The sequence below is a fragment of the Camponotus vicinus genome, unplaced genomic scaffold, assembly GCF_025532165.1.
Source record: "Camponotus vicinus isolate PSW18456_S1 unplaced genomic scaffold, iyCamVici1.0 SCAF_12, whole genome shotgun sequence".
NCBI classification, from domain to species: domain Eukaryota; kingdom Metazoa; phylum Arthropoda; class Insecta; order Hymenoptera; family Formicidae; genus Camponotus; species Camponotus vicinus.
This window is the reverse complement of record NW_028141948.1, coordinates 9,395,868-9,421,176: the sequence shown is the minus strand read 5'-3', so window position 1 is coordinate 9,421,176 and position 25,309 is coordinate 9,395,868. Positions and strand designations below refer to the sequence as shown.

Below are 25,309 nucleotides of genomic sequence, written 5' to 3'. Positions count from 1 at the left end.
AAGAGGGAGCATGATGGAGAGTTAATGATTTTGCGGGATGACGCGATTGAACGGTTAAAGCTTCTCGCGAAATAGCACGTATTTCGAAATCGATCGCCAGTTGCCACGAGCAACGTCGCTCGATTAGGCAAACTGTCTCGAAAAAATCGCAATGTGGCTGAAGCAAATTAAGCGGGGCCCCTGCCCCCTTCGAATAAAGTCATAATTTCTACGTGAGAGCATCTCGAGGAGTGCAACGACGATGTTCCCTGCGAGACGTTTCCATATTCTAATTTTCTTTTGGGCGTATCTCTTCAACACGACTTCTGACGATGCACGACAGGACTCGATGAGTGAGACAGAGATTTTTTAAAATGGACGACGAAGGAAATATATTTGAGCGGACGAAACCACCCGACCAGTTTCGCTCTGTCTCGTCGCGGGAATTAAATTCGCGACAAGACGCGTTGACTGTCTTCCCGACGAAGATCTTCGGGGTGAGAGACACACCGAGTCCGGATCGTAACTCGCGACGTCCCCATGTATATTTGCAGGTAGTGTCGACTCATTGAATTCTATTCATCGAGCAGCCGAGTTGTGCATCATTCAATTACGCGTTTTCTCGCCCTCTATATACGTAGATCTCGAGGAGACAAGTCTTTCGCAGCTCCTCAATTTCCGCACAATGCATTATTTGGCACCTATTGTGCGCGATGACGCTCGTACATTTTACCCCGCCAGTTATCGGAAATTATCAATAATTAATACGCCTGCATTTTGTAAAAATTGATGGATTTAATGGATTTAAAATATGCGAAATTTTATAGGTTTTTAATTTGCGAATTTTATTAATTTAAAAAGTTCTTTTAACGCCTATACTAATATATTTGGGACAGATTTTGTATTAAACATTTAATGTTATGTAATTATATATTAAGATTTTAATATAATTATATTAAGATCTCTATAAGATTAATTTAATATTATATTATATAATATAAGACTAATTTAACTTTTTTTACTTTCTATTATATAGATTTTACCGAGTGATAGCCGATTATAATATTCAGTCACAAGATTGATTCAAGTCGACGAAAAAATCTACCTAGTTTTATTATTTCGTGCCTCTCCAAAAAATTTTTGACAGTGTTACGCAACTTTTACCATCGACAAAATGTAGTTATGAAAAAACAGTTACGAGTAAGGAACATCGTCGTTTGCTCCTCGTCATCATTAATTGTGAAATTGTAGATCGTAATAATGAAGTCCTATTAAAATAAGTAAAATCAAGTCTCGATTTTTCAAGATTATCAAGTCAATAAACCCCAAAGTAGAATAAACTCCTAGGGGGGCTATAATTTTTTTTTAAACTGGCAAGTACACAAGCTCTTTTTGGTATTAAAAAATCATATAACGTATTTTACAATGTAAACGCATGTTTCATTTTCTCTCACATATATATATATTCACTAATAAAAAAAATAAATGTAAAAATAAGCAATAAAAATAATATCTAAATGAATTTAAAAAATATTATCTCTTTTACTTATGCTTATTATTAGTCGTATTATAATATGTCATATCGAAAGGATATTTATCGAAGGATCATAATTAACGATAAATAATCAAGTTGTCCGCGTTAGCCTAGAATCATTAATTAGAAATAATTAGCCAAGATTGCTGATGAAGCTGACCCTAGGCAATTTCAAATCCACTTTCCCTTGGAACCTAACCCTTGGAATGCTCTCGTTATTCTCCATTTATTTAATAATCTCGAAGGTATCTCTAGATTCCCTCATCTCCCTGTTAATTATCCATCTATTCGTGTGTAAAACCGCGTGGCCAAAACCGATTAGCGGCGGTTCCTTTAGCAACAAGTTGCACCTCGTGTGTTTTCCCCGGAGTTTCCTAAAATCAACAAGTGAACCCGCTTCCTGCCTGGAATTTCTATATTGCTTTCTCGTTCGACTCCACAGGTGGCAAACGAGAACGACTTTCCGGAGAACCCCTTCTCGCGAAGGGAAAATGACTCGTTTATTTGCCTGCCTCAACAATCGCAACACTCGGGAAGGACATTCGTTCCGTTTTATAATAATTAAGATCGCTGAAGGCTTTATTCAATTAAAATATATGCGACGCAATAACGATGGGAATATATCGGCGCTATCTTTGTTTCTGGAATGTATGATAATAGTCGTTTTAATAAAGCGCCTGTGAAGAGGCGTTGAGGATTCATATAGAGAATTCTTCGCGATCTTCGCATTCCTTTGTAGCCTCGAAGTAAATTCCGCGTAGTTTGCGCCATTCGCAGACGGTTAAAGTCGAGGGGGGAATCTTAATTACGTTGGCATATTCGATTGAGATTAAAATTATAAGTTTCCATTTTTTTTACAAGCTTTCGAATCGATCTCGATTCGCGTTGTACTCGACAAAGCTTGAGAATAAGTTCACATTTGAAATTATTAAGCGTTTGTCGGGGGATTTCAATTCGTTATATCTTTGACAAGGGGAGAAAGCGAGTTATTTTAAAAATTATTTTCACGCAGCATCGTAAATCACTTCGATGACGAAGTAACGGCTATAAAGTCGAATCCATGGTCCATACTGATACGAAAAGAGGAAAGAATGGAAAGCTGCATATAGGTAATGTCAATTCCATTGAAAACTGACAGATTTAAAAAGAGGTGGAGAGAGAGTGGATGATATAGAGACAATAGCTCGGGGGGGCGTCGACAGTCGCCTCGATGGAGGGAGACGAATGACCAGAATAATGTTCGCGCGAAGGAGAGGATCTCGCTCACACTGACTGGAGTGGAGAGTGAACATGAAAAACAACAGGCTACAAGGACACAAGATGAATATACGTAAATTCAGTTATTATTTTGGTCAAAGAGGAGAATAAAAAACAGGGAGATCTCTCCTAAAAAAGAGAGCACGAGAAGAGAACGTTATGCGTGTTCGCGTGGGTGCGAATGGGCGGGTGACACGCTCTTTGTATTGTACGCGCATGTGTGTAAGAGAGATGTATATACAGAACGCGAGTGGTGGGAGGGAAAAGGAAGGTGGAGAGGGGGGAAGGGACGCGAAGGGGCGAAAAGCACGCAGTGACCATGCGCCCTGCCGGTGGCTGGGGGCTTCTGGATCTTTTCATGGATCAAGAAGAGGACATCGAAGAAGCACGGGAGACGCAGACGGTGGTAGGCAGAGAGAGCGACGGCTCCAGGCCGGCACGAACGAGGTGAGATGCGCCCTTATCGCTCTCGATCGTCCGTACAATTACCATCGGGGTGCCCCATCACTCCTCAGCCTCGTCAGCCGGGCCGCGACCTCGACGGCTAGCAACGATAGCGATTCAGGATCGGAGAACGCTCGCTCCACCGGCAGGACCGAGCGACACCGGTGAGTAAACAAGTATATAGCAAATACAGTCGAAATAGAATAAATGTGCGGAACATGTACAGAGTGTTCTCTCGGAAAAGTAGCTATCACAAAAATATTTATTAAATATTATTAAAAATTCTATAGAGGTTTATTATCGGAAGAATCGAGGATTAGGTTTTCGATAACATGAGATTAGAGGTTAGTTAATTTAAAATTAACAAATTAAAAAAATACATATATGTATAATGTGGTATAAATGATAATAATCATAAATAATTTTTTAATACAAAAGGCCAATAATCACCACAAGCATTGGAGTAGGACGCAAAAAATTGTTACAATCCAAAAAAAATAATAATAAAAGATCAAGTATAATAATTTGACTTAAAATTGAAAACGCATGATCGAGAATAATTATTGGCCTTTTGTATTAAAAAATAATTTAAGATTAATTTGCATGCTCGTGAATGTCACTTTTAACATCTTTTGTGATAAAAGACCAAAATATTATACAATATAGTTGCTTATCAAACACATATATGTACACGTATTTTTTCGTAGAATTGACAAACTCGAGATTATATATCGATAAAAAAAATAATATATAGAATCCTTATATTACTTCTCTCGAGTAAAATCGGAGACAGATGTTTGTGTCCCCCTCTGAAATTATTGACAACGCTAAAAAAATGTAACAAAACAAAGACTTTTGTCTCTTGACAAATGAAACGATTGGACGATGGTGTTTGAAAATAATTTCATTTATTTGTTTGACATATTTCTTTTTTTCGTGTCTATTTCCTCTCGCGCGACGCAAACCATCTGTACCAGAGTAGATTTAATCATGACATATACGATGCCGCGATTTACGGTTTATGCCGCGATTTATTGGATGAAGTATTCTTTCGCTCGATTCAGTATAACCGTCGACGCGTCGCTTTATCACTTAACGTAACGCGCTAGCAAGCACGAAAGAATTACTATCCTTTAACACACTGGATGTAAGAAAATTAAAGATTTTCGCGCGGAAAAAAAGTTACGAAATCTTGGATTTTTCTAATCTTTGAGGCGTTAAAATTAAAAAGATCTTTATTGATAATAATTGCTCCCTCTATTGCAAATAGATTTGCATCATCTATCTTACTTAAAACGGTAAGGATTTAAATGGCCATGTAAGAGTAATTTTTGTTAAATATTAATTAATAATTAATTGTGTTTAAGTCACTTAACAAATATAATACATCTAAATGAATGAATATACAAATTACTAATTAAAACATAGATATTTTGTTGACCGATTGTAATTAATAAATGTTTTATATAATGGCACTGTGCCATAAGTTCGATCATAAGTTATTAATAACATGCTAATTTATCTACATATATAATTAATAATTTTCGCAGGTTGAATGAATAAAATTTGATTTTTAATAAATTTATTTCTACAAAATCTTTAAATTTCTTTTTTTATTTAAAACAAAAGAAGAATACATATTGAAAGAATGCATATTGAAGAATTTCTTGTGAAATATACGAATTAATGAGAATATATAATTAAAATGAATAATATTATAGATACATTATATAAGAATATCATGAAATTATATAGTATGTTCATTTTTAGTTGTGTGTCAGCTGATTTTTGATCAATAAAGTCCATTTAAAGTCCATGACTTTCAAGAAGAATAATAGAAAATTATAGATCGCACCTGATTTATACGTAAATTGATGAGATACACGTCAATAGCATCGGTCATCTATGACCACTACATCAACGTGTTAGGCAGTATTATTTACCTGTCAGATTCGTTTGCGGAGTCTTCAGACTCGTTACCGAGGTGTCCGGAGCACTTCTACTGTCCCTTAGTCACGTAATACCGGATTTCCTGATCGTGATCCGCGGCCATAGAACAAATGCCCTCATTTCCACGTGTCATCTGCAGTCTCTCGCACTGATCTTTCTCGGTGAGTTCGCGTCAAAGCGCAGTCGAATCGAGAGGGTCGGCGAAGGGTGAATTGCAAAGGTACGGATTCTCGCGCAAATTACCGGGAGTAAGAATCATTTTCCCAGAGGCAGTTGTTTCTCCAACTCTGCCATTTCGTCGGAAAATCTTCTATATCTTCTCGACGCGTTCAAGTTCGAAATTGAACATCCAATCCCTGATAGCAATCGCCATTTCTCTCATCGTTAAACAACGCGCTAACAATCCTACCTATTTGTCGTAAATCGTGAAATTTATTTTTCGAGGGTGACGATTTAAAGCAAATAAAATAGGAAGCCTCGGAGAATCATAAGGGTTGAACGTCGCAGACTCGAGAGACGAAAAGACGATACCCTCATCGCGTCTCTCGTTGTCGCCTGGCTGAAACAGGAACAGCCAGTAGGAGGGTTGGGATTGCAACCTCGTAAGGTTAATAGAGTGATCGGTAACAAGGTTATAAAGCAATCTGCATAACCCTGTCCAGTACTTTACCCGACCTACGGGTTTCATGTTACTACGGGCGGTGTCGTAATTACTGTCCCTAATGCGATTACCGGATCGACAAGACCGGTAACCGAGGAACACTCTGTGAGATTTTTTCTGGTTTTTAATTGCTCCCAGTTTTTTTTTCTAATAATTCTTTCTCTTGACAATTCGTTAATTGAATAGGAAATACATCGTCGATACAGCCATTGACTTTTTTGCTTTTAATGCGACTATTTTTTTGTTTCCGCTGGAAGAATGGAAGTTAATCGCCATCAAATATATCTTATATTAATTTAATATAACATCTCGGTGTATTAAATTTAAGTAAATTATGATTAGATGTTTTGCTAAGTTACGTAAAAATTCATATAATCTTTAAAAATCATAAAGATAAAGATTTGAAATATTACATATGTAAACATTTAAAGTGATCGAATTAAAAAGAGATGTAACTTTGCTTTTGGAAGAAAAAAATAAAATAAAGTCCTTTTTATTTGAAACTTTCCATTTTTGAGAAAATTAAATTAAAAAATTGCAAGATATTTTTAATAATATTTAAAAATTATAACATACATCTATCTAATATACATATAAAATTATATATATATATATATATATATATATATATATATATATATATAATTTTATATTTCATATTCTTAAATAACTATATAGCAATAAAGCAAACGCATCATATACTGAATTATTCGCGATTTATCTGATTAGGCAGGGACTTGTCAAGAAAGAAGCGATAGACGGAATAGCGGTAAATTCATTTACGCACGATCGAAGACGTAATTTTATTTCCAGAGGATTCCGTCTCTGACCTCGTCTCGTCTAAAGTCTCGTTTCACGGCTATCTGAGTTTGATTTACATCCGATTCCTTCCTCATAGACGCATTTCGACACGTAGCGGAAAAAACGCAATACATTACGTATTACCGAATCGCCTTTAATTTTGTGAACAACTAAATTGAAATTTATCTATGAAGCGAGATCCTTTCTTTCACTTTCATGCACGTTTTTCATTAATCCAGAAGATTTCCAAGATATTGACGATTAATTAAAAAAAAAAAAGAACTTTCTTTTTTTCTTTTTGTTGAATATTTTAACGCGAATGTTATCTTAAAAAGAAATAATACATGATAATACTGCAAGCTCTCTAGAATGCAAAAAAATATATATTCTTTACGAAAAGAATATGGTGTCGGTATTTGAATTTTTTCTGGATAACCATTCCATTGAATGGCAGAAATACGTCGGACAATTTATTCCAATCGGTTAGATTGAACAGTTTGATTGTTTCTTTATTAAAAGTTGTGCGAAAAATAGCAGCGTTAAAAATGCATGAGAAGCGTGTCCAATTTGTAAAAGTGGTTTTTATTTGAAACGTAAGAAATCTCATATATCGTCATAAGTAGAGTCGTAGACGATAAATTGGGTTCTCTCATTGAGCCGATTATGAGCTCGATTTTTTTTGCTTTAATCTGCAATTCTTCGTTTTGCCAGCGATAATCAGCCAAAGTACAGAATAGATTAATTTTGGCATTTTATAATAAAATCTATTTATGTGAAATTATCTGACGACTTATTTTCATATTAAGATTTATTTATATTAAATTTTCTTCTATATTAAAGGAGAGAGAGAAAGAAAATTAAAATTTTTACGAAAATTCTATGTTCAAGTAAAATGCGATTACATTATTCAGATATCGCTAACAAAATAATGCAATAGTATATATGAAATTTAAATGTATAACAACGCTTTTATTTCTAAAACATAAAGTGACATTATTGTGTTTAAATGCATATATTATTTTTTAGATACTTTTTTATTGCTGCAATAAAATACAGTGATTGGCAATTATTCCAAAAAATATCAAAATTAAAATAGATACATCAAGATACAAAAGATATAAACGTTTAATCTTATTGAATATGCACAATATCTAGTATAATAATTATATAGAATGTCTTAGAAATTTCTTTTGATTCTTTAAATTTAAATAATCCTTTATAGAAATTTGACACTTCTCGCATCATCCAGAATTGCTTAATTTTTCACATCAATTTAATTTTAGCTTAAATCTGTGTTAAAGTATTTTAAAATAATATTAAAATAATATTATATAATTTTCTTATCCATTGATACGTTTAAAGTTTACGTGTTTAATTTTATAATTTAATTAAAACCCGAAAATAAAATTTACATTGAGATCCATTTTTCATTTCGGTTACGGTATGAATAATGCAAGAAAAACTTTCTTTTTTCTAAAGCATCCTGTATAAAATATATCGTATATGTCTTTACTTAACAATCCCACCTTACAATAACTCATTTGCATGTCTGTCTTTAATTGACAGATGATGTTATTGTTACAATTTGCCGAGACGTGCGTGGAATTACGTTATTAAAAAATGTGCATGTAATTTTCGATACACTCTGCCTAACATGTCGGAACAAATTCAATTCGCCGCGATATAATGACGTAAGTGAATCATAATTCAAAATATGGGCATTAATGAATAACGGGGAAATATCGAGCGTCGTAAAATCGTTTGTCCATATTGTCATGTTCCATGAGGACAGATCCGCGTTAATATACTCGAGTTAATTTTGTGCACAAAGTTCGAGATATATTCCTGAATCGGGACCATACTGCCGTACGATCGGACCGACGGCGACGGCGAAACTTCGTAACACAGTGATTTTATACGGAGGTAACATGATTTCGCGACGAGACGTAATTCGCTTATCATGCAATATCGCGCGGCAAAGAGAGGAGCCAGCACCGTCTTCGGCATAATTGCTTCGGGTTACGATAAAATGTCAGTGATACACGACAAAGAGAGCATAATAATGGGATTATCGCGTGGCGTGTAAAAAATTTGATACGAGCACTCGAGGCAACCTTAGTAGCAACTTTCATAAGAGCTAAAAATAATATTTTATATTCTAAACAATCAATAAACGTTATGCTATTTGGAACGATAGATTATGAGAGCTGGAAATGATAACTTTTAATGATATTGGAGAATTTTATTTTTCCGAGAAAGAAAATGTGTCGATTGGATGCGAAAAGATTGTATTTCGCATTGCACTTATAAGAAACATTGAAGATATCAAAATCTCCATTCGGTAGTTCGGTCGTTGACCTACTTGTTGAGAGGCAAAGCAACAGTTTGCTCTTTAAGCTATCTGCATCCCTCTCTATTCACATCTCACCATTGTCTTTCCCTTTCAAAGCCTCTTATCGATAGAGAACCTTTGTCTTATTCTCGTAATTAATCGACTATATTCTTGGCTACTTTCTTTTTCTCGTAGAAATTTCATCATATAATGAACCAAAATTACTCCATTACTGCACTGAAAAAAAATTCTGGATAAACCTATGAGATGCATTATTAAACGTATCGATAGAGAACCTTTGTCTTATTCTCGTAATTGATCGACTATATTCTTGGCTACTTTCTTTTTTCGTAGAAATTTCGTATAATGAACCAATATTACTTTATTGCTGCACTGAATGCATTTAGTTAATGCATCTCACAGGTTTACCCAGAATTTTTCGTTTAGTAATGCATCTCCCAGGTTTACTCAGAATTTTTTTTCAGTATACTTTTAAAAGAGTGAGCTGGTTTGGATTTATATAATACTTTTTTCAATATGATATAGTGATATTTTTAATAGAAATACAGTGTTGAAAATTTTTTATATTATTCAACATTAGTTAATATTAGATAATCAGAATGTTATCAAAAATATGGAGATAGAAAATATTTTATAGATAATAATATCGCATTAAGTGAAGGAAGATCGAAAATCAAGTTTATCAAAATATCTGTCAATAAAGCAAAATTGAAAGATAGAGACGATACACCCGGTATAGTGAGACGTAACAACCAGAACTAATTGGTTCTTAAAGTAGGAACTAACCCTACGCGGACTGTAACTTTGTCTATGGAATAGCGAGAGAAATTGATTAAAGGGCTGCTTCCCTTCCAGTTCTCATCTTTAACTATAGTTGTCATTGTACCTATAAGCATCACAACTCAATACCTACAATTAGTATCAGAATTGAATAATATAATAATAATTATGAAAATATACAATGAAATGCAGCAACTTTACATGAAGGAATAAATCGGTGCACGAAAATATTATATATATTAAATAAATTATTGCATGGAAATTTCTATTAATTGCACATAGGAATAATTATTAAAGATCGATTAATATCATGATTATTTCAAACAATTTATATATTTTTCAATATTGATTGTCTTTAATAAATATTTTTAAAGTCGACAAGTATATATAAAAAATCTGTTAAATTATTAATTAACGAATATACATTAAAAAATTAGCGAGCATACATTAATTAAATAAGAAATTTTTTTATATTATATATATATTAAATAAATTATCGTATATAAATTTCTATTAATTGCACATATGAATAATTATTAAATATCGAATAATTATATGTTATTTCAAACAATTTATATTGGTTGTCTTTAACAATATTTTTAAAGTCGACAAATATATATAAAAAAATCTGCTAAATTATTAATTAACGAATATACATTAAAAAATTATCGAGCATACATTATTTAAATAAGAAACTTTTTAATATATTGCATGTCTCTCTCGGTAATTACTAGTATTAATTAACAATCAATGTATGCGATAAAGTTAATTTTCATTAATGTACACTAAGATTCCGCAACGATGAGAATGTAATAAAAAATTCCCCTTTGATTAACCAGTCGCGCGGAAATAAGTTCACTTCCGAAGCGTGTTACTCCGGAGAACGACAGGACTTTCTATTTCCTTTATTGTATGAAAAATCCCGTCGCGTAGTTCGCGCGGAAATCGTCGGCCACGTAAAGAGTGGTCACGTTTTACAATAAATTCACGCACTGACGGCCGACACGATTTTTCTATTAACTCAAACGACGAAAACTTTGGCCGGCTGATTTCGTGTACGCGATAGCGTAATCAGGGTAACACCGACACCTAGGTGTTGTTACCCTATATCAATGACGCACACGCGAGTTGACATAACGAGCCTCGAGATGAGTCGGCAGAACCCCGCGACCACTTCATCAAGCGTCGTTACCGAGAAGCTGTCAATCGCAAAACCGTCACCCCGTCAAACCCTTTCAATGACTCGCATCGCTCGTCAACCGCCTCTCCAGAATCCCACCCGTTCGAGTCTCCAGTGTCTGTACTATTGACTTTACACATGAACGTATTTCGTATCGAGTCTCCAAAATTCAATCCTCGTATTTCGGATATGAGATTATCAAATTTATTAAATATCAAGTACTTTTAGGATATTAAATATCTTTAGAAAAGGTAAAAGATAAAAAATATAATAAAAGATTTATTACATCGTATATCATGTGCTTTTTTTCTCACGGATATATAAAATTAATTTTTATTAAGTTGTCAGAATGAAGATATCCTCTCCTCCTAGTCCCTTGATTTCTAGCAACCGGTGACCAAGTAAAAAGAGAAAGAAGGCGTAAGTGTATCGCGCTTTAAAGAAGCAAGCACATCCATCGCGCGCCTCGCAACAGGAGCAAGACAGGCGACAAATCGGCGGGTGGTCATGAAGAAAGGGGATTTCCTTAGGAATGGAAAGTGCAATGATGTAGATCGATCGACGTTCTCTCGATGGGAATAGCCGGTTTACGCTCAACATCATCCCAGTCGTGGAAAGCTCCGCACAAACAGGACCAGTCCTGCGGTCATTCTTCGTTGTAATTACCAAGAAGATAAGGGAACGTGGGACGAAGATTGGGGGTGGAATCGGAGGGGGAGTCGATAGATATGGCGGATGGTAGCGGAGCTTATAAGTGGCACGAGTGGAAGCGATCTTTTCTGAGAATAATGCGCGGTCCTCGGGGAGTTGGCTTTCAGGAAAATGCTGATTGCTTCCCCGCTCTCTTTTTGCCTTCGTACCAATTCTCCATCCGCCTGTCCTTCCTCTCCCCTTCCTGTCCCCTCCCCCAGCCTTCCACTCTATCAATCTTCGACTTCGTCAGCAGCGGAGATGTATAAGCCTCCCCCTCCCCCGACCTCCCCGTGACCATTCTATACGTATGCGTGCGTGCGTCCGTCTTCACGGCGGTATCGGCACTTAACCACCCCCTTATCTTGCGGTACCAAGCGCCCCGATCTCTTTTCGTACGCGTACCTCGTAAAAATCGGACATGTGGGGATGCGCTCATCGGTCTTATTACCTGATGATTCTTTTCGCTTTGAGAAATGCGATTATCGGTAAAGGTGTGTCGAGAGAGAGAGAGATATACGTTGAGTCATCTCCAACTTTTAAATGAGAAAAGAGACGTGTCTGGTAGAGATATAATGCATCAAAATAGCGTTTCAAATCGCCTTACAGCGACTTTTCTTAATAAAAATAGGGTAAAGTAGCGTGAGCGCGCGAGACAGTGCCGAGAGTCTGCAATAGCCTTTGATGCTTGCCTTTTCAAAGGCCGAGCGTGAAAATTAGGTGGGCTAAAAGCGTGGGGTAACCGAGTTATTACGAATAAAAGAGAAGCGGGCATCGCGCGCGCGGAACGGCAGGGCGGTGGAGGTACTATTAAAAGCCTGTAATTAATGCGGTTAATTGTATTGCGCTAAACGAACGTCGAGTCGATAGCGAGTCGTTCCAGCGAGACGAAACGGAAGCGAGCATTCTGAAAAACTTTGACAATTAAGACTGCTGTTCTCACAATCGTCGTATAAATGTTATACATTATGAAGAGAAAAAAATTTACGTTAAAGAGAAATTTCTTAAAATTACATATTGTTCATTTAGAATATACCTATAAAGTTATTTTTTATATTGTTTTTTTTTAACTTTATATAAAGATTTTTATGAAATCTATCCGTTATATATATTTCACAAGGCAATAATTAAATACTACATGAATTAAATAATACGTGTTTTTTTTAACTTTATATAAAGATTTTTATGAAATCTGTCCATTATATTTCACAAGGCAATAATTAAATAATAAATGAAATAAGTAAATGTTATTCACACGTGCACGAAAAAGTCATGTAAAAATATGTAACAGAGTGTTTCAAATGTAATATAAAAGGTGAGCGAAATGCGATTCGAGCAATTTGACAGAGGAAATTGCGAAGGAGTAGATCGTAATTTTGACCACTTTCCACAATTGACAGTTTTCAGCGCGAAGACGATTTTATCCTCTGTTAAGGCAGATGCGCCTTTTCCGGCATTCAGACCTATTTCCGTCCGTTCAAGACTTCTTCCAACGGAAAGCAACTCGATTTTATTCTAGAATATTGCTTATGATTTAGGCAATAGCACTGAATAAGGAGAATGTATTGTTCCTCTTTTTCGGTGTCAACGTATAAGTTTAAATTATTATGTTATAAAGTATAAAAAAATATTATGTTGTGCCTTTTTTTGATTAATGTTGCATTTTCGAGAAAAGATTTTTTTTTATATGTGCAATTATTTTAGCAATAAATAATCTTTTCTATAATCTTTTCAATAAATGTAGTAATTTCCCAAAGAAACATTTCTTTTGATACTGTACTATTTATACGAAATTAGTGTCTGCGAAATGTCTGATAAGATACACTTGTCGAGCTTTGCTTCTTCGAAGGAGATCGACAAGTGTAGTTAGTTTAACGAAAACTTAATGGAAAAAAGTCTTCACGGGATGTACGCGCTAAAGTGTCAACGCAATACGGGAGTCGATTGTTCATCTTCGTGAAAGGACGTTTCGTCGAATCACCTAGAGAGAGAAAATTTCAGGATTTCTCTCTCTTTCTCTCATTGATTTCCCGTAATTTCTATTTACCCACTTCGATTTCTATCGAAAATAGAATCGATGTAAGGGATGCAGCGAACTCTAACGAAATTCTATCACATATTATTTTACATTTTCCGTCATCTGCTAATGTTGCAGAACATCAACGGAAGGATAAAATTCGAGAATGGGAGGTGGAGAATGGAGCAGTTGGTTGCAACGATGCCGACAATCTCGAAAGCTCGTTCTCGTCATCGTCGCCATCGCGCTGCTATTGGATAATATGTTGCTAACAACTGTAGGTGAGTAGCTTTGTTTACGTCGTATCGACATTAATTAATTATGAGGATCTTTAATGTATCTTTGATATTAATGTATAGCATACAGTATTGTTGATCAATTAAACAGTATGTCAATTTCTTTTTCTGTAAGAACTTAAACTTAGATAAGAAAATTTGTATAACATATTTATTCTGTCACAGTCAGCTGATTCTACAGCAGCTGTATTGACGAACTTTTTATTAGTCTTTAATTTTACTGATTGAGTATTGTAAGAGTACAAACTTATAAGCTGATTTCTATCACCTTTTCTGGCAACTTCTTCTTTAGTTAGGCTTCGAAGCTGCCTCTTTATAGCTTTAAATTCCAGTAGGTCAAGTACCGAGACTTATTAACTTCATCACTTTCTCTTAACCACGTGGTCCATTGTAAGATAGACTAGAATTTCAGAAACAAGTAAATCATAATAGAGAAATATTCTACTGAAATTATCACGATTAATATATAAACTATTCGTTTAAAATTGATAATACTACAGTTGCAGATGTGTAAATATACCGTACAGAATAATTGATAACGAGTGGTAAAAAGAGAAGGAAACAGAAAAACATTTTGTTATTCATGCATTTAATGCTTCCATATTATCATATGATTAACTTGGTTTTTTTTCACTCGTTTTTAACGCTGCTTTTAGTCCTCTTGAATCCTATCGACGGACACCACTTTTCTTGGTCGCGTGATCTTATGTTTAATTCAGAAAACGTTCGCGTTTATCGTACCAGTCCGCGAAATGTCGACGGAACGTATGGACTTTCATGTATCGTGCCACCAATCCGGATAAGTGGTCATGCATTTATGTAACATCATATATAGATCGTGATCGTTTCGTACAAATATTCACGAATGTCGTCTCGCTCGTCGAGCAAATCGCGAAATCCACTTTTAATCATTGTATAAAAATTCTATTAATAAAATGCATATATTTTTACATTTTGATAAATCTATTATCCTTCACACATGCTTTCTTATATCGTATTATATATAAATAAATAATTTTCGATTCTTTTAAAATTATTAAAAAATTTTGATTACCATTTCCAAAACACAATTTATAGGAAAGTGTCATCAAAAAAAAAAGAAAAAAAAACAGGGTTGGAGGTGCTGGGATTTGAACCCAGGACTTTCAGCATGCGAAGCAGACACTCTACCACTGAGTTACACCCCCGGTTAACAAGATACGTCTTAAATACGCTTTAGAGACGTGGCGAGCTCTTCTATCTCTCACTAAATTTTTTATTATATAAAATAAAAAGGATAATATGCTTTTATACAATTGAATTATATCTAATCTTAGTGAAGTTTTTTTTATATAATTTATTAATTTTTCCGTTATAACTTTTTCATTTTCTAAATAATAATTCATTTTATAGATAATATTGAAAGCTACTTTATACGAAGTTTAATTTGCCTGTATGAATTTTTACAGTTCCAATAATACCGGAATTTCTTTATGACATCAAACACCCCAATGCAACATTAAGCGAACATCTGGAAGGAAGCGCTTCTCGTCAAACTACTTCTACCACCGCGTCACCGACAACAACAACAACAACAACGATAAAAACAACAACGCCAAAATGTCCTTGTGCTCCAAATATATCGGCTTTCCCTCAATTGGAATTTCTACACGTTACTACTCCTTCTATGGATATATCGGGTAAATGCTTAGTCGCATTATTGACTCAATTATTCAAATAAAAAATTTTATTTTATCTCAAAAAAATGTATATCAAAATAAACTTCTTGTGAATTTATTTTTAATCTGCTCCATCGCAGATGCTTTAAGTGAATCATATCGATTATATTAAGACTACATATATTGATTCAATGCATTAGAAAAATATAGAAAATGATATCGCATTTTTAGAAGGAAAGAGAAAGGAATAACGGAAGATGAAGACATTTCCATTCACCTAAAATCTTTCGACGCGCTCAACAAAATGAATACTTTACTAATCTGTTTCATTTTAGAAGTTACTGTAGCCAATCTTACATCGTTAGAGACGGAAAAGGAACAAAGACATCGGGAATTACTAGAAGAGACCGTGGCAGTGGGAATGATGTTCGCTTCTAAAGCTTTTGTTCAATTGTTAGCTAATCCCATAGTCGGGCCATTAACTCACAAGTGAGCATTGCATCTTTACGTGATTTTTTTTACTCGGAATATTTTAGATTGATAAAAAATAATTAAAAAATAAAGTTATAAATAAAGTTTTGAAATAAAATTATACGTATGTAGTTTGAAGAATAATTGTTATAAATTAAAATAATTATCATCCGAAGCATTTTTTCTACACGGTAAACAGTTTTCTAAATCGCTCTTTACAAATAAATTCAAATTAATAATTTTATTTAAAGTAAAATTTAACAAATCTCTCGTTTTAATCTAATATAATTAAAAGAGCTTTAGAGAGCTATTAAATGTAAATAAAATATATTACAAGTATATTTAATAATCTATTATTTTTCAGAATCGGATACAGCATACCTATGTTTACCGGATTTATTATCATGTTCCTATCCACGTTGATTTTTGCTTTCGGACGGAGCTATAGCATACTTTTTCTAGCGCGAGCTCTTCAGGGTATCGGTTCGTCATGTTCCAGCGTTTCCGGTAAAGATTAATTTTCCTATTCGTTCATATAGACTCAATATTACGAAATAACAACATTATTAAATAATGTTGAAAACTGCTGTGTGTGTTAGAATTATTTCACGTAATTTTGTACAAGCATCGGTGGTTCAGTGGTAGAATGCTCGCCTGCCACGCGGGCGGCCCGGGTTCGATTCCCGGCCGATGCAAAGAGATATTTTTTTGTCTCCAATCATTTTCCAAAATTTTCATTACAATCCTTTCATTTTGATCTTTTTGAAATAAACACATAAACTTCATTATACTTGAAGAGATTCAGCAAAATTTTGACACCTGATAGAGATCAAAGCTGTCAGTGAACAGCGTATCCAGTAGTTACATTACGTTGATTACCAAAAAAAAAATGAAATTTGTAAAAAGATTGCATCGGCCGGGAATCGAACCCGGGCCGCCCGCGTGGCAGGCGAGCATTCTACCACTGAACCACCGATGCTGTTACAACCCGGTGTAAAATTTACATGAATACATGTAATACGCTTGTAATACTTTACGCTACTCAACTTTCTCTCAGGTATGGGTATGTTAGCGGAGAGGTATCAGGACGATAAAGAACGTGGTAACGCAATGGGTATCGCATTGGGTGGACTTGCTCTCGGCGTCCTTATCGGCCCCCCCTTTGGCGGAGTAATGTACGAATTTGTAGGCAAATCTGCCCCATTCTTAGTACTTTCCGCATTAGCCCTTGGTGATGGACGTGAGTAAATAATTAATTGCGCTTGCAATACTTATTATGCATATTGCATTAATTTAAATTATTTTTTAAACTTTAACTAGATTTTCTAATTCAACATTTTTTCAACAAGATAGAACATAACTTAAAAAATTTACTTAAAAAAGTAATTTAAAGCTTGTATAATACAGTGTAATTATTTATAAATTATATAATTTTTTGTACAACTTTTCAGTGTTACAGCTTTTGATGCTTCAACCATCTGTCGTGTACACAGAAACGAAACCACCATCGTTAAAGTCTCTCATCACTGATCCTTATATTATTTTGGCAGCTGGTAGGAAAAAATCTCTCACCAAATACAAAATATAAGTGACTGATATCTTGAACAAAAAAGTATACAATTGTCGATGTTGTAGGCGCAATAACATTCGCAAATATGGGCATCGCTATGTTGGAACCGAGTCTACCAATTTGGATGATGGACACGATGAGCGCGAGCCGCTGGAAACAGGGAGCCACGTTTTTACCAGCGAGCATTAGTTACTTGATCGGAACGAATCTTTTCGGTCCGCTTGGACATAAGATGGGCAGGTCAGTTTGATCGAAATTATCAAAAACCCCGAAAATCAACGAGAAGTTTTTGTTTCCTCAAATGCGAAAAATATATAATAATAATAATAATCGTTAAATATAGTAGATATATCGCCCGGATAGCTCAGTCGGTAGAGCATCAGACTTTTAATCTGAGGGTCCAGGGTTCGAGTCCCTGTTCGGGCGAGATATCTTTTTGTAAGATGACTTAAAATGTTTACATTATGCGCTTATTACAGGTGGTTAGCCTCTCTGATAGGACTAGTTGTTATTGGTATTTGTTTGATGTGTGTAAGTAAACTATACTTATTTTACTGAAAAAATATGAAATACTGTTCACTTGTATCATTGCTGTGATTGATTATTTATTTTTTATTAAGAAAGTCTGAAGAATTAATCACAAAATTATAAATTATATAATATATAATATATATATTATATTGCAAATTATTTAATATTGCAAACATATATTAATTATATATCAATCAATTATAAAGAGTTTCGATAACGAATAATAGCTCTGTTTGAATCGTGGTTTATTGAATCTAAAGTTACCTGGTCTCTTGCCACAGATTACTTAATTTCTGTTTTCAGATTCCATTGGCGAAGAATATCAATCATCTGATCGTACCGAATGCGGGTCTGGGATTCGCAATTGGCATGGTGGATAGCTCAATGATGCCTCAGCTGGGATATCTGGTGGACATAAGGCACACCGCTGTTTATGGAAGCGTTTACGCTATTGGAGACGTGGCATTTTGTTTAGGCTTTGCTATAGGTGTGTACATACATACTCGATTTCCGTTTTCATTTCACTTTTATTTATTTGAAAAACAAACGCTAATAAGATATATACGTTACTGATATAAGATAAATCTTACGTAGCATTAATGCTACAAAAAATATGTGTTTGTATACCTTTAATGATACAAAAATTGAAAAAAAAAAAAACAACTGCATCGGCCGGGAATCGAACCCGGGCCGCCCGCGTGGCAGGCGAGCATTCTACCACTGAACCACCGATGCTTCTGTAAAGCCTTGAGATCTTATTTGATTAACAGGATCAATAGTATCCTCCAAATTGGATAACAAGACATAAAAGACTTCTAAGAAAAAAATTTGTCACTAAATAATTAAATATTATTTTGTTGCAGGTCCCGCATTGAGTGGAACTTTGGTCAACACTATTGGTTTCGAGTGGATGCTTTTTGGTATAGCCATTTTAAATTTCATTTACGCGCCCCTTATGTATTTCCTAAGGGCGCCGCCAAACAAAGAAGAAAAAGAGGTAATATTATATTACGTGCTTTTATAAAGAAAATATTATTTCATCGAACTTGTCGTTAATTTTGAATTCTATCAAATTATAGTCGTTGATAATTGGCGAAAAATCGTCTGTGCGATATGTCACCTATCAGAACGAGGAAGAGGACCAATAAAACAGTGATTCTAAACGTTTTCAACATGATCAGTTATTTTATTTTCGGAATGAGTAAGTTGTCTCTTCTCCTTTTCCAAACATATGGTAAGAGAGAAAAATTGTTTTCGTATTATCTATATTTATATATATTATTAATTTTTATATATATATCTTTAAAAATATTTCCCCAAAAATTGTTGATGATTGAGAGATAATTATTCTTCTTTTTTATTATCGTATTTCTTGTTCGAAATATTTAAACTTATTCCAATAAATGATAATAAGCTACAAACATCGACAATAAACGCAATTGTTGACATGCACTCGATAATATTTGGCAAACATACTGTAAAATTATTTATAATCGGATAAAGTTTTCCTAATAGATGGACAACATTTTCGGAGAAAAAGATTAATGATCTCGCTTAAAGATAGATTTGAGAAAGTCGCACAACACCACACTTGGTATTTATAAAAATAATATATATATATATATATATATATATATATATATACAATCTATAAACAGATCACGCTATAAATGTCCGAGAATCCACGGGAGATTTCGCGTTCTCATAATTCCGAGATTAGGCGTAATGAGAGTGAATTTGTTGTGAAATGTACTTCTGTGTATTCTGCATCATCGATATCTCGATATCTAGTCAAGTATACAAAAAGCATATTGTATATCGTATGTAACAGACAAATAATGATAGAGCTAAAGCCTAAGATAATGCAAAAATTGCGAAAAAGCTAAAAAATTCGTTATGCCGTAGTGTGCGATAGCAAAAGATATGTTCAGTAAACATGTGTGTTCAAGATATATATATTTTTTTATTTTATACATATATACAAAATACATATATATAAAATAAAAAAATAAAATATATAAAATAAAAAAAAGAACAGACACATGATGAAAAAGTTACTCTTAAATGTAAAAGCTTAGATTCAATATGCATACCACATAAGACTCGTCGTAAAAATAAGTGCATGAGAAGATATATTGGAAGTATGATATGCGCGAAGTTACAGAATCAAGAGATATGTAATATAGTTATAATACGATTGATCGAATTGATGTAAACGAAACGAGAAAAGGTATGATAACTGGTATCGCGTGATCGGTATATCGATTGCCCAGCGCGTTTTTTCGAGATGTAACAAGAATCACTGCAAAATTAAAATTTACTCTTACCAAAGAAGAACTGCCCGATTGGGTTTCCCTGAATGGCTGCAGGGAAACCAACGGAAAAGGACGGTCGGGTGTTTTAAAGTGTTCTTCGTACAATGCGGCTACATTTCGAAATCGAATATATTCTTGTCGCGAAAAAAGAGCATGTGACATTTCGCGCGAAACGTGTATCCTGGTGCATACGATTTACCGAAACTCGTTGATCCTATCGTCATAACCGAGATAAGGGTCAAGCCGTGAGAGAGCTTGTCGCAAATCCTGGCGCTTCTCGATAAATTCTTCGAGATTAATTTCTGTTTTCCCATTTCAATGCATGCTAGAAAGAATATATAGAGAATTCTGCGGGATTTGTCGCGATAGAAAATAGTACTTAAATTAAATAAAGAATGCAGAGAGAGAAAGAGAGACAGAGAGAGAGAGAGAGAGAGAGAGAGCGAGCGAGAGCGAGAGAGAAAAAGAATGGAGTAGAATAGAATAGAATAGAGACCGAGTATGAAGCGTTGGCGGAATTTGCGAATTATATGATAAACTCTATGAGGATTCGCCGCGGGAAACTCTAGTTGTGACGATTTATTTGTTTAACAATTGGAAAGACGGTAAGATCCGCCGACTGGACCCCGTGAGAAAATAGAACGTTCGTAGAAGCAATATAGAGACTAGCGTAGCAACGTATTATCTCCGTATTAAACGTACTATATCTACCATATATATACAAAATCTATACGTGTCTATATCTGTGTATCTTCATGTAAATGTTATTGAAAAATTGTCGTGTATTTATTACCTATCGGCATCTCATTACTATATTATTCGTGTATACGATCAAGTATCTTATATATGGCGGTGAGCATAGAGTATATATAATACTTGTTGAGATCCTAAGCTACTAAACTCGTGAGATGCGCTCTCAAGACAGCGATTGTTGACATAGTCGCACGTAAATAAATTTGTGATTAGACCATAGCGCGTTTGCTTATTACCTGGACTCATTCAATCATTTCTAATTGTGAGCGTAATGCTAAAAAGCGTTGAACAGTGTTAAAACGCTGCGAGAGCAGAAATTTTATTATAGAATTATATAGAAAAATGTAGAAAGATATAGACGTAATGAAGAGAATTATAGAGTTTCCATTAAAATGTCGTGACATGTTCCGGCATTTGATATATCTTGTCAAAAATCTTACTCGTATAGCTAGACGACAAATAAGCAGGGTCCTAAAGGCACGATAGAGGAAAGAGCGATATTAGGTGATTAATGGCAATTCACTACAGCTTTCCACCGCGGATTCCGATTACACAAGGTGCGTAAGAGAAATTTTTGCCCACCTACTCCCGGTACGAAACGCGAGTCAATTCGATTCGTGAATTCTTTGCCAACGCTCGCTTCGTCGCGATATACATATATACTTAAAAATGTCTATGAGAATCTATATAAAGAGAAGGCGCAAAACACAGGAGATGAGTGCAAGAAAATTGAGAAAAATAGAGATAAAAAAGGTATGCGAATCTCGAAATTCTGACGATTTTTCGAGCCGTGCGCGCGTGTCAATATTAAATCTAATTTTTTCTTAATTAATTGCATTCTCTTGTTTTAATTATAAATATTTGGTATTATAAATATTTCGTTGTGCGCCATATATTACTATTATTATTATTCTTGCTTCAATAATAATAGTAGTATCGATGAGTATAATACTCTACTATCGTTTACTCAATGATTCAATGTTATTGCGTGATTTTAAACTATTGTACTATATTGCATAACACACTATATATCGCACAATATATTTCAATCTTTCTCTAAATACTGTAAATATAGTAAAAGTAACGTTGTCGCCGCTGAGATACCTTAAAAAGGATGTTGTAACACCGATTCCCTATAACTTCGGTGGATTTATCCTCATTTTCGATTTACTCTCCTACGCAATATCTACACATATATGTATATATGAAGCTATATATTTGTATGGAGAGATATACTTCCGTTATATTTAAATCAAATTTATAGATATGGAAGGAATTATTTGTGCTCACATGTATTGTTAAAATATTTTCTTCTTTAAATTAATGTTAAAAACGGAATATCTCGAATTTTATTTGGAAATTCTTTTTATTTTTGTTGAAACTTGAGCATAGGAAGAATATCTATATTTATATTACAGTTATATGGTTGTACTAGTTTTAATCTCTTGCGTTGGAATTGATAGATAATTATACACCTTACCAGAGTTCAATCTAAGATAGAATAATTGTATTATGTAAATGACATAATTTTCGACAAAAAAATAATTTAGCGCAAAAAAAGATAAATTTTTTACTATCAATAATTTTATATATTTAAAGCATAACTAAATAAATAAAAAAAAACTTGTACGCGACAAATTCTTTTGATCTAATTTAATCGCTTAATAACTTTATCGATAATAATTTCAGTTGGCGAATTGTTGTTGAAAGTACTATCGTTGTTATATTATTGGTTGCAACAGATTTCTAATTCGAACGTAAGAGATTAACAGGAAATTATTCTCTCAATAACGCAAAGAACCTCCGATTCAGAAAGAAACAGCATTCTTGAATGAATTGTTATACGTCGAAAAAGTAGCAGACTTTGTATAGGAGTTGTTTCTTATTGGAGGAAGTATACGCGACACCGCGATTATTTAAATGTAAATCTCGTGTAACTATTCAGTCTATATCGACTCGGCCGGCGGCGGCCGGGGTCTATTGTACGAATTGCAGATGCAATCAACGTGACTGTGTTAATCGAAGCAAATCGTAAGGAAAGAAATCTGTAAAGCACGTGTCGCTCGGATCGACTGCGATGTCGGTAGCGCAACACGTGTTTCCGGCAAATGCAAAATAACGTATACGATACCAGTCGCACACATAACTGTTACCTGACAAATGATTCGTGACCATAATTGACCGCTACTTTGCCATCGCGGAAGGTACGGTAAAATTCGTAGTCATGGCTGTCAATTCTGCCATGCGAATAGTTTTTGCGAAAAATAGTCGAATTAAAAAATATTGATTGGATTTATTTTTCGTATTCTTCATTTTAAACTTCCAATTCTACTCAATGGCCCATATTCTGAATCCTCTTTTATCGATAAAAGTGCTCCTAAAAGCGGCCTGTAGCCAATCAGAAGGCTTATATGCCACTTTTAGAGGCACTTTTATCGATAAAAGAGGATTCAGAATATGGGCCAATGAATATAGACCATTTTTCCTTTACACATTTCTCTTAATTAAATAATTACATGTATAATAATAAGTAAACACACACACACATATATATATATTATAATAAACTTCCTTTTATTTTATAATATTGACGTCACATTTAATAATAATAATTTATTTTACGAAAGAAAAAATTAAAAATTATATTTGACTACTTGTGAAGCATAAAGAGATACAAAACAATAATTAATGTATTGAAAAGAACGAGAAGGGAAAATTCTATTCTTAATTTTAATCATCTTAAACTGATTTTAATCTTGAAAATGCGAAACTTTGCAACGTTTGAATTCAATATAATAAATTCTCATCAATTTCTTTTAATTCACATATTTTTTCCAAAGTATGCGCGTAACGAATGGCCATGTAAGAGGATAAAATTGCGTAGGGACACGTGCGTCAATCAAGCTGCAAGTATCGTCGTGCGTTATTCGATTGCCATCGTCCACAACGATGCTTCCGTATTGGGTGTGTTAAAAGAAAAAAAAAGCGAATTAGCGAACTATTCGTTGGCGGCTGCTATTGTGAACAGACAATAAGCAATGAAAAAGTGCAAAACCTTCCCCGCATTCGATACGAAGGACCGATCGATCGTTGTTTCTGTCGAATGGCAAACGACGAATATTTGGCGAATATCGATCGACGATGATGATTGTTAAATAACGAAATCGATAGGTTCGCGCCAGTTTGAATCTCGATTATATAACGACGAATTTCTTTGTTAGGAAGGTATTGGACGACGCTTGTCTATGTATTATTGTTATATTATAAGTTTCGGCAGCAGCCTCTCGCGTTTATCGTAAAGTCACAGTCTATAAGGTACCTATAAGTACCTATTATATTTAACGTCGTATCATTATATCGTAGATATCTAACAAGCTGGTGTATGGGTCCGATTTTCTCATGCCTGTGTAATAATCAAGATAAAAAAAAAGAGGAGATTTAACGATGAGTCTCATCTTATAGAGAGTATTTCTTACGTTTAAGTGGTATTATGATTGTGCGGTTGAAATCAGGAAAGATACTCGTGTATGACTACTCTTCTTCTTGAATAAAGAAGGCTGATTAATAAATAAAAGGGGGATGGGGAGAGAAAGGGGGGACCGCATATTTATTTATATATTTTTACATATTAAAATAACACCAACGCCGGCCCCAAAAATCGCCAATCGAATTTCCCTGTAAGGTTGTATTTGAATTGTTGATGCTTGTGACGCTATTACAACCAAACGACTTCTATATAAGTGTTAAGAGGATAACAGAATAAAAATGATCCCGAGATATATTATTTGTGGATCGTACGAATTAATAATAGTGAAAGTATTCACGATAGAACACAGTAACAAACTCGTTGTAAACTATTTAATGTTTATTCTGACGTCTATGTGTCTAATGTGTGTTTATGTGTATATGAGAAGATATGTTGTGTCGAATAAATATAAGCTGAATGATCTCTAAACTATATCTTTCTTCAATGATTATCATTTTTTATTTAATGCTCATTAAATCTGTTGCACAAATAAACACATAATATACTATTATAAATTATACGTAGTGTTGAGAAATTATCTCC

The 25,309-nt window shown here is 34.2% G+C and overlaps 1 protein-coding gene, 1 long non-coding RNA gene and 5 other non-coding genes across 7 annotated transcripts; 4 read left to right on the top strand and 3 right to left on the bottom strand.

Moving 5' to 3' along the window:
* Positions 1-1,501, top strand: LOC145962850 (uncharacterized). The gene is made up of 2 exons (XR_014436004.1): positions 1-533; positions 1,016-1,501. It is a non-coding gene; the product is annotated as an uncharacterized LOC145962850 (long non-coding RNA).
* Positions 1,502-3,136: 1,635 nt separating this feature from the next.
* Vmat (Vesicular monoamine transporter) lies at positions 3,137-25,195 on the top strand. The gene is made up of 12 exons (XM_083084378.1): positions 3,137-3,378; positions 13,785-13,927; positions 15,391-15,621; positions 15,936-16,089; positions 16,436-16,578; positions 17,129-17,311; positions 17,523-17,624; positions 17,707-17,881; positions 18,121-18,172; positions 18,476-18,659; positions 19,036-19,169; positions 19,252-25,195. The coding sequence occupies exons 2-12, from the start codon at positions 13,813-13,815 to the stop codon at positions 19,318-19,320; spliced, it is 1,542 nt and encodes a 513-aa protein (XP_082940504.1). The 5' UTR covers positions 3,137-3,378; positions 13,785-13,812; the 3' UTR covers positions 19,321-25,195.
* Trnaa-cgc (transfer RNA alanine (anticodon CGC)) lies at positions 15,058-15,129 on the bottom strand. The gene has a single exon. It is a non-coding gene; the product is annotated as a tRNA-Ala (tRNA).
* Positions 16,696-16,766, top strand: Trnag-gcc (transfer RNA glycine (anticodon GCC)). Its single transcript has one exon. It is a non-coding gene; the product is annotated as a tRNA-Gly (tRNA).
* Positions 16,980-17,050, bottom strand: Trnag-gcc (transfer RNA glycine (anticodon GCC)). The gene has a single exon. It is a non-coding gene; the product is annotated as a tRNA-Gly (tRNA).
* On the top strand, positions 17,995-18,067 carry Trnak-uuu (transfer RNA lysine (anticodon UUU)). Its single transcript has one exon. It is a non-coding gene; the product is annotated as a tRNA-Lys (tRNA).
* On the bottom strand, positions 18,837-18,907 carry Trnag-gcc (transfer RNA glycine (anticodon GCC)). Its single transcript has one exon. It is a non-coding gene; the product is annotated as a tRNA-Gly (tRNA).
* Positions 25,196-25,309: the final 114 nt, after the last annotated feature.

Coding starts and splice junctions, on each gene's coding strand:
- Vmat (XM_083084378.1), top strand. CDS start 13,813: ATGGGAGGTGGAGAATGGAGCAGTTGGTTGCAACGATGCCGACAATCT. Junction 15,622..15,935: donor TCCTTCTATGGATATATCGG/GTAAATGCTTAG, acceptor GTTTCATTTTAG/AAGTTACTGTAGCCAATCTT. Junction 17,882..18,120: donor CTTGGACATAAGATGGGCAG/GTCAGTTTGATC, acceptor CGCTTATTACAG/GTGGTTAGCCTCTCTGATAG.